This window comes from Otolemur garnettii, unplaced genomic scaffold (genome assembly GCF_000181295.1).
Source record: "Otolemur garnettii isolate 467f Iridium unplaced genomic scaffold, OtoGar3 scaffold00099, whole genome shotgun sequence".
Taxonomy (NCBI): Eukaryota; Metazoa; Chordata; class Mammalia; order Primates; family Galagidae; genus Otolemur; species Otolemur garnettii.
The window spans coordinates 2,058,088-2,067,985 of record NW_003852494.1 but is presented as its reverse complement, the minus strand read 5'-3'; the positions used below and the strand labels follow the sequence as shown (position 1 = coordinate 2,067,985).

At 49.5% G+C, this 9,898-nt stretch overlaps 1 protein-coding gene across 1 annotated transcript in view; it reads left to right on the top strand.

The window, feature by feature from the left end:
* The first annotated feature begins 5,277 nt into the window (after window positions 1-5,277).
* The window catches only part of KDM2B (lysine demethylase 2B), a 148,196-nt gene continuing 143,575 nt past the window's right edge, over window positions 5,278-9,898 (top strand). The window contains exons 1-3 of the mRNA XM_023516829.1: window positions 5,278-5,310; window positions 6,339-6,483; window positions 9,234-9,312. Coding sequence (XP_023372597.1) covers window positions 5,278-5,310; window positions 6,339-6,483; window positions 9,234-9,312 — 257 coding nt within the window. The remainder of the gene's footprint in view (window positions 5,311-6,338; window positions 6,484-9,233; window positions 9,313-9,898) is intronic.

Sequence of the window (9,898 nt, the reverse complement as noted above, 5' to 3'; positions counted from 1 at the left end):
GGCGCCGAGCCAAGCCAAAATTCAAAGGGTACTAAAGCAAAAGAAAGTATGTCCATAAGGTTCAAAATCAAGTAACGTTCATGCATATATTCAGATGTGGTAAACATCACACATTCAAACAAAGAATAGGTTTTCTTCTCTTTTCCCAGTTCTCTATTTTTGCCTTTCTAAAAGAAATTCTGTGTATAGAAAAGAATATACATAGATACAGATATATCCCCTTTGGTTTACCTAAGTGGTCAGAGTAATTTAGTATTCTATTTCTGGTTTCATTTTGTTTTAAGAATATCATGAAATCATTCCACCTCAGTATGTATAGTTCTTTATTCTTTTTAATGATTCACTAGCATTTCATTGGGCAGATAAATGGTACAAGAATATTTAATTGGTTCCCCGACTTTTAGATTGTTTTCGGACTTCGATTGTAAACAGGGCTACAACAGATTACATCTTTGTGCTTGAGTCTTATCAGAAGTATATACCATGTATATCTGGAGTTGTTACCTATGTCTAAGGATTCTTGCCCCATCACCAATTATTTGTCCCAGAGAAGTTTATTTGTGAGATCTGGGCAGGTGGGACAATCTCATAGCCAACTGGCATCCTCTGGTGCCTACACACAGGCTCTTGGCAGGCATTCCAAGAGCGTGGTTCAAGGGCTAACACTGTGAGCATTCACATTGTATGCCAGATGGCCTCTTCCAGGAAACCTTTGCTGATATCTTTGGCCCCTTTCCCCCATGGACCCTTCATTCATTCCACAAATGCTTCCAGAAGGTTGATTATGGGGACCTAGCATCAAATCAGACCTGGAGGGGTGTGTGTGTATATGTGTATGTATGTATATATCAGACTGGCATGTAAGTTAAGACAAATTCTGGAAAATGTGCTAAGGCTGTGCTGTCTAATAAGACACACAGACTAAAAAATAAAACAAAATAGGGGCGGTGCCTGTGGCTCAAAGGAGTAGGGCAATGGCCCCATATGCCAGAGGTGGGTTCAAACCCAGCCCTGGCCAAAAACTGCAAAAAAACAAAACAAAACAAAAAACAAAATAAAATAAAGTAGACATATAGCTACTTAAATTTAATTAAAATGAAATAAAAAATTCGGTTCCTTAATCCCAGTACCTACATATCAAGTACTCAATAGCCACATGTGGCCAGAGACAACTGTACTGAATAGTAGTGCAGATGTAGACTGCCTCCATCAAAGAACAGCCCCACAGAGAGTCTTGGCATACAGGTCAATCCTGTGGTTTTGGCCATGGATTCTTACAAAATCTGGGTTCAAATCCTGTCACTGTTATTCATAACCATACAATTTGGTCAAGCAACTTGACCTCTCTTTGAACCTCAGCCTGAATGTGGGGGAATACAGCCCTTACCTCATAGAGCTTTGGTGAGGAATCAAAGACATAGTAAGTTCTCAAAACTCAGAGCTATTGTAATTACATATGAACATGAGAATAAAATCTCAAATTCTGGCCAGGGCATAGTGGCTCATGCCTATGATCCTAACACTCTGGGAGGCCAAGGTGGGTGGATTGCTTGAGCACAGGAGTATGAGACCCCTTTTCTAATAAAAATAGAAAAACTAGGCTGGGTGCAGTGGTTTACGCCTATAATCCTAGCACTCTGGGAGGCTGAGGCAGGTAGGACTGTCTGAGCTCACAGGTTCAAGACCAGTCCGAGCAAGATCGAGACCCTATCTCTAAAATACATAGCTGGGCATTGTGCATAGCTGCCTATAGTCCCAGCTACTCAGGAGGCTGAGGCAAAAGGACTGCTCAAGCCCCAAGAGTCTGAAGTTTCTGAGAGATGATGCCATGGCACTTGATCCAGGGTGACAGAGTGAGACTCTGCCTCAAAAAAAAAAAAAAAAAAAAAAAAAGGAAGGAAGGAAGGAAAGGAAGAAAGGAAATCCTGGATTCTGATTTCTAAGGGATCCATCTAGAGTCAGTCTTTTCTTTGGTTGGCCTCCTGTCCATCGCCCTGCCCAGCGGAGGTATTCCTACAATTGGAGCTATTTCTTCTATCTTTTCTCTATCTTCTCTGTCTTCTGTCACAGAGCTGCTTGATCAACCTTCAATGAACGAAGAAATAAATGAATGGGGGAAACACAGACAGGACTGAGCCTTTTGTGAGAAGGAGCAGGAGGGTTCAGGAAATCATTATTATAATGTTTCAAATACAGCTGGCCTGGTGGTGTTTTCCTGAAAGAAAAAGTACTAGTCTTTGATAAGCACCTAAGCTTCCCTTCTCTCTCACCTACTCTCCAGTGTGACAATTAGCTAACACTGGGAGCTCAAGGGGCTTGGCCCTTCCCCCTTTGGCCCAAAATAACCTCCTCCCCCACTTTGAGCAAATGCTTGGAATTCTTTCAACCAGAGGACAAAGCCTTTCATCTGCCAATTACTGATAAAGAGAAAATGCAAATATCAAGGGGGAAGGTGATCCATCAAGGGCCCAACATTTATTGAGTGACCACTTAGGACCAGGCGGCAGGGCAGGCATTCTGGGGTAGTCAAAGGGGAACAAGCCCCAGGCTGGCCCATTCTTCTCTCTGGTTTGTGGTTTCCTTGAGGTTTGTAAAGGGAGGGGATTAAATTAGGTGACTACTCAGCTCCTTTCCATTTTGACAGGCCAGGAACTCCCCACTGAAGTGATATATAGACTTAACTGTTTTACGCTAAAGTGGCTACTACTGGATATTTTTTCCTGATGCCTGCTTTTGGGGACACTTGGGAAGAGAGAAGGGTCTTAGGAAGAAAAAAAAAATTAAGAGGATTAAGCATTCTGTTTTTTACTTTATTCCACTCAATTTACTATTAACCACCCTCTAGACACACACTCTCCTAGGGACATTTGTTTCATTATAAGGGAAGTCATGTAGCTGGTCACTCTCTGAAAGAGCCTGTGATGGCCAAGCCAGACTCCAGTTGGAGATCAGCATTGTCACACGCAAGCTGTGTGATCCTGGTCTAAGTTCCAGCTTCCTCCTCCAACTAACAAGACTATTTCCCATAAAAGGGATCTTATAAGAAAGGAAGAAGAAAATAAAATGGTCCCTGCCTGGTCTTGAATAGAGGATGAAGGCAGAATCCTTCTCACTGCCAAATGATGCAGCAGAACCAACGTGAGTGACTTCAGTTTGGAAACAAATTTTGATTTTTGCTGGTTTCATCCCTACTTAAGATTTTTATAACCAATGAACATTAATTAAAAATAAACTTCAGGGCAGCGCCTGTGGCTCAGTGAGTAGGGCACCGGCCCCATATTCCGAGGGTAGCGGGTTCGAACCCGGCCCCAGCCAAACTGCAACAACAACAACAACAACAAAATAAATATAAAATAAAAATAAACTTCAAAGACTAGCCTTGAAGAGTGTACATGAAAGATATGATGGGAAACTTTAAGGTGAGTGAGGGGGAAGCTGTCTCTTAGGGTGACCAGTACAGAGTTGATTGTTCACATCTCATCTTTGGCTCAGAAGCCACTTCCTCCCCACACGTCTGATCCACTGTTGACATGAGGACTAGATGGGGCAGACTAATCCATCCAGATTCATAATTTCTCTCAGCTTCATTTTCCCCATCTGCAAAATAACCTGCTCCAGCTATCCCACAACAGAAATAAAATGCCATGCTCAAAGCCTGCTCTCTACAATGTCCTTTTATTGGGATAGTCCTCCCGTCATCTAACCAGGATCTTTACCCGCAAGATCAGGCCTAGTAGGGCACAGGAGTGAGGCTGGAGGAATGTTTAGAGCCAACTTTTTCAGCTGAAGTCTACCTGATTGTTGTCATCATGACATTACAGGACAATTCAGGACCAGCTCTGGGGGTGGTCACAAGCAGTAGTAAGTGGCCAGGGAAGCAAGCTAGGGGCTAATGACACTCAATATGTTAAGATACCTCCGCTAAGTCGACGTATGCCCAAGTTCCCCGCCTCCCATTCCAGAGCACCTCTGCACCTTTCCACCAACTCTTTCCCTATAAATGTCTAACAAGGTCTTACCCTTCACTTGTTTGTGGGCTTCGTTAGGAGGCGCCAGATCCGATTCTTTTCGTATTTCACTTCTGAGCATCTATTTCTTCCTCTTGGCGAGAGCGAGGACCTTTAAAAAAATGTCCAACTTCTGTTTCAGGGCTCGTCGCCTAGTAAAGGATTCCACAGAGGCGGGCAGAATGAATGAATGAAAGGCAACGTCTTCCGGTCAGCTGCAGTCTGAAAAGGCTCTAGTCTGGCTGTATTTCCTGTACCTGTGTGTGTGTGTCTGTGTGTGTGTTTGGGTCCATATCTTTGAGTCCCAGGAGTTTAAGTTATACAGTCCTTACAGGTATGGAGCTGAGCTAATTTCCTTCTGGGTCCTCTCAATGCCCCCTCCATATGGACTGTCCACCGTTGGGGATCTGCAGAGGCTCAACCCTCATCCCCTTCCATACGAAAAAGGCATGCAGTATAAAAAGCAAAAAACTAAAAAAATAAAAAAATATATATATATACACACACACACACATACAAAATGCTTTGAATTTGGGTCGGCCATGCAGGTAATGGGGTAGGGTGGATAAAAAGAGGAAGCGGGGTGGCCCTGAGAAATGGGGTCAGAGACGGAGGTGGGGGGTCCTTTTGGGGGGTGCCAGGCCCCGGGGGCTTTCACGCCAACACGCTGGGCTTGCATTTCCGCGCCTCCCGCTGAGGCCAGCCGTGCAAATCTGCACCTCCCTCCCCGCCCCCTCCTTCTCTCCCGCCCTGCCCCGCCATCTCCGGGATGCGCCCGCCGCCTGCAACTCAGCCCTCCAAAAGTCAGCTCTGCACACAACTCCCGGGCGGCGGCGGCGCCTGCGTGCAGAGGCGCACTCGTGACCCAACAACAAAACAGCGATGCCAGGGCGCTAACGGCGCCCGGTGCCTCCCGGGCTCCCTCCCCGCCCCACACCTCCTCTGGCCGCCGCCCCCGCCCCCCCTATCCCGGGCCGCGGCCCCCCCCCCACAAACCCGGCCGCGAGCTCCGAGCGCGATCAGCAACAATGTTTACGTTCCGGGGATTATGACGTCGACGCCTCCCCCCCCCAACTGCTGAAAATGGTTTCCTAGGACTTTGCAAACGGATCTGCCTAAGTGTTGGTGCAAAACTTTGTAGATCTCGGCTCTGGCTTGCTTTATTTATTTATTTTTCGGTTTGTTTTCTTTGGTCTTCCCTCCTTCCCCCCTCGGCCAAAATGCAGGGGGCAGGAGCGTTGACAATTAATTGGTGAACTCTCCTAAAAAAATGGAGGCAGAGAAAGACTCTGGAAGAAGATTGGTGTGTAGCTTTTTTTTTTTTAATCTGTATCTTATATGATAGATTTTTTTTTTTTGGTTTGTTTCTTGTTGCCTTTTCTTTCCTTTTCTGTATTTTGCAAGAGGACCGGAAAAATATAATAAATTGCATGCAAAAGGAAGCAAGCAGCTTACTCCTCCAGTCCCTTCTGAGGCTCAGAGTCTCAGACACTTAAGTGGGGAGGTGGTAGCGCGGAAAGGCGTGGAGGGGGCTGAGCGGGTTCGGGGTTCGCCCGGAATCTGGGGGGCTGCGGGGCCGGGCTCTGGGCGGTGGAGGGAGGAGGCTGGGGGATGCGGGGAGTGGTGGGGGAGTCTCCTTAGGAAGTGAGTGTGCGCGCGTTCTTATGGGGAGATGAGGCAGCTGCTGGTGCGTTTTGGGGTCTCCGATCGGAGCTTTGTGGCGGGCCGTCTGCCTCTCCTCCTCCCAAGCCCCGAACCTTCTCCCCCCACCTCCTCTTCTTGCACTGGCGGGCGGTTGGCGGGGGTGGCTTGGGGTCTCAGTCCTTCCATTTCAGCTTCCAGCTTTTCTGGTAGCTCGGGGGCGGCTCCAGTGTTAGAAATGCCGCCGGCCCCCGGTTCCGGCTTCCCGGCTCTGCCGCCGCTGCTGCCGTGGCTGCTGTTACCGCCGAGCCGGGCGCTGCAGTGGCTCCTCTCGGGGCCTACATCTGCCCGGCCAGCCCATGCCCGGAGCCCCTCCGCGGGTTACATAACCAGGCTCCTGGCTGAGTGGGCAAAGCTCTACACGTCTCGGGGTGGGGGCAAAGGAGAGCCCCCAGATGTCTCTTCCATGGCTTCCAAAGATATAGGAGGGGACTGCTGGACCCTGGGGGTGCGGGCCCCTCTCCTTATTCTGCTTTTCAGCATCTTTGGCATTTGCGCAAAGTTGCTCGGGCTGCAATGGTGGGGTGCAGGGGGCACGCAGCTCCTGCACCTGTTCTTGTTGGGCCCAGGGTAGAGGCTACCCTTAGTCCCCCAGTAATGTCCCGGGCTCTCTGGTTTGGGTCCCCACAGCGCCCGATTGACCGCCAGAGATACGACGAGAACGAGGACCTGTCGGACGTGGAGGAGATAGTCAGCGTCCGCGGCTTCAGCCTGGAGGAGAAGCTACGCAGCCAGTTGTACCAGGGGGACTTCGTGCATGCCATGGAGGGCAAAGGTGAGGAGCCCCCTCCCCTGGCTGCCCTCCGCGCCGCGGCCGAGTGCACGTGGGGAGGGAGCTGCCGGTGGCTGGGTTCGTATTTCGCGCCCGCGTCCCCCATTCCAGGGGATCCGGTGACGAAACCAGGCCGAGCACTGGGGGGTGGGGTGGGGTGGCGAGAGAGGAGGCCAGGCAGGAAGGGGGCTGGGCGTGGGCCTAGGCCCGGCCTGCGCCCACCAGCAGCCCCATGATGGGCAAAGCCAGGGCACCGGTGGACAGAAGGACCTGGGGATGGACAAGCAGACTGAGGAAGGGCGCGCTGCGTCCTCCCCCTTGTGGAGCTGGGAGCTACCCAGCGGGGCCAGAGGTGCTGCCAACAGGCTGGAGCCATGGGACACCGGGGTGATACCCCTCCTCCCCAAGCCTGAAGCCTCCCATGTCCCGAGCCATCTCGGGGTCTGCCAGTTAGGAGATGGTGATGGGGGCACCTGGGGTTATGGGGCTAACGCCCCCTCAGGCTTGGGGTCTGCGAGATTGGAGCAGGGGCCAGTGTGCCTGGAACCGTTGCCTTCAGTCCCCACCTAGGCCTGAACCCCCACTGAGGCCCAGAGCTCCCTAGTGCTGCAGCCTTGACAGTTTGAAGCCAGGAGTCTCAGCCTCCGGGGCTCAATCCCTGTCCGCTGACAATTTGAAGGAAGATGTAGGACAGCTCTCTGGAAAACAGGGTTCTCTTCCAGGCCTGAGACCTTGAGAGCTCTGTCCCCTGTGGGCCTGCCCAGTACAGAGCTCAAGGAAGCTTCTGGGGATTTGAGTTCTGCCCCAACTAGAATTCTTAAGGGCCTGGATTTCTCCCTGGCTCTCCTACTTGGAGAGTGGCTCAGGGTGTCCTCCAGATGTTTCGGTGATGCTCTAGCTTGGGTCAGAGGTCCCTAGGACCCTAGGCTACCCCAGCCTGAAGCCAGCTTGCCTCCTGGTTCTGAAACCCAGGAACCCAGCTCAGCCTGTGGGGTCTGGGTTTCAGAGATGCCCTTACCTACACAGGCCCTCCTAGAGTTTATAAGTTCATTGTTTTCCTTAGATATTTGAGTTTCCTTTAGGTTACTCAGTTTGTATTTTGTTTTATCTTCTCATCCCCCTTGGAAAACCCTTCAGTCCCTCAGTGAGCTGGTAGCAGAGGGGACATGCCTGCCTCTTCTAGGTTCTGGTTGGCTGGCTGTGGCTGAGGGTTAACCCCTAAAAAAGACTAGCCTGGCTTTGCAGTTTTTAAGTTTCTCCTTTGTGCCCATTACGTCCTGGGGCCCTAGGCCCTAGTGATGGGAGGGTAGTTCTGGGGGGAAGGAAGAAATTTCTTCAGGCCTGCCAGGTCTGAGAGCAGGGTGCTAGTCCCAACTGATTTAAAGCTTTTTCTCAAGGTCATTTGAGGCAGATGAAGCTGACCCTGGTTTTGGGATAGGTGTGGTGTGGGTATGGTGGTTAATTCTAGTAAGGGAGCACCAAAGTATTTTCTTGAATCTGCTTGCTGGGCCCCTTTCAAAGGAAGAGAGTTGGGGTTTTGCTAGTTAATTCAGATCTGGCCCCAAAACTTGAGGGAGGAGCTGAGAAACAGAAGGAGCCCTTAGCCTGGATTCAAAATAGAAGCTTCTTAAACTTCTCTTCCTTTAAATCCTTAGGAATCCCCATTCACTGTGAGCCCCTGGGGATCTGAGCTGCTGAGGTCAGGGCTTTCCTCAGCTCTGGGTTTTGTTCTCTTCTTTGAGGGGAGTTATCCTGGCCTCCTCCTCCCCCAGGGCTGCCCCGGGAACTGTTCTCCTAGACCAGCTTCAGTGGCCTGAGGCCTCTTCTATTTCCCTTCTGGCCAGCCAGAGAGGGCTTGTGTCCTTGTGGATTGCATTAGGTACCTGAGGATTTGGGAGCCTGTGAAGGTTTATCTCAGCCTCCCTAATCTCAATATTCAGGGTTATGGTTGGGTCAGATCCCCTGGTTTGGGAATTAAGGAAGGAAAGAAATTAGTCAAAAGTGTCCTTCACTCTCTAGAATTTTGGGATCTATGCTAGACAAACCCCAGACAGAAAACTTGCCCTGTGAATCTTTTATGGGGCTGTCTATATAGCCTTCACCTGGGAAGCATCCCTCCCAGTTATCAGGATGAAGCTAGTATTGTGATGGCTATGGCAGAATTTCACTCTTAAGACAGCAAAGCTGTGCCCAGTTCCCTAGTTATTTTGGCACCAAATACACAGTTTCCAGGGAAACCGGCTTCCCCCTCCCTTTCACTATGCAGGATATTACAATAAGATTTTCACTGATGCTTGGCTACAATGGGAGCCCTCCTCCCATCCTCCTCTCTGGGGCTTCAGATCCTCCCAGGTGGCATTCTTCAGTTTTGCAGTCCCTTTACTTTCTGAGCTCTGCTTGGGATGTCTTGTGTCTCTTTCAGAATGATAGCTGGGGCTCTTTCTCTGTGGGGCTCTTTGAGTCTCCCTCCCTAACCCTGGCCGGCCTTGGGCTGTTCATTGACAAGTTTGGACCGGTGGGGCATGCAGAGAATGACTGAGTAGGCAGAGGAGCCCATGTTGGTGTGGCCTATTAGGATTTGCCTAATCCATTTCCTTATCATTTTCCAGGGAGCTTTGGCCATATGGCTGATGCCTGCATGTAGTGTACCCCCTGCCTTTTCTCTGTCATTTTTTTGTCCCCGACCAAAGGGTTATGGTTCCTTTGCTCCTTTTTGACTTAACCAATTTGTTTTTATTCAAATATCCAAACAGACTTCAACTATGAGTATGTACAGAGAGAAGCTCTCAGAGTTCCCCTGATATTTCGAGAAAAGGATGGACTGGGAATTAAGTAAGTTGCTGGAACAAATTGTCTCTTCCCTGTCTCTCTCCTTAATACAGTTTATGGATTGGGATGAATTTCATCCATACTTTTCTTACTATTCAGCACTGAGAAGAATATTTTCACGATATGGGTACAGCATCTCCCTGTTTAAGCCCTTAAGGGGAAAAACTCTCTAAGGGTACTTAAGCAGGGTTGACTTTTCCCCCTAAAATTTCTTGGCCTACCCAGCAGCCTGCCTCCACCATGTCTGATTTACATTCTCACTGGGATCTGTCAGAGCTCCAGGTGGTGGAGAGATCCAGGAGGCAGGCTGGAAGAACAGGTTTCCTCCGGTTGAGCAGGGGTAGGGGAAGAGGCTTAAGGTGTCATCCAACACTGCCTCCTTCTCCAGCATCCACTGCCAGACTTGCTCAAGATTCTCATTTTTATAAATAAGAATTAAACCTTGGGCATCATTGTTAATAGCGAATGTCACCACAGTCAGTCTTCTATTATTATAGCAGTGTTGTGAAAACTCTGGAATTGGTGTGATGTGTCTTTTTCTCAAGGGGTCTTTCCCACTTTGCATCCAACTCCTTAAGGAGAGTATTTT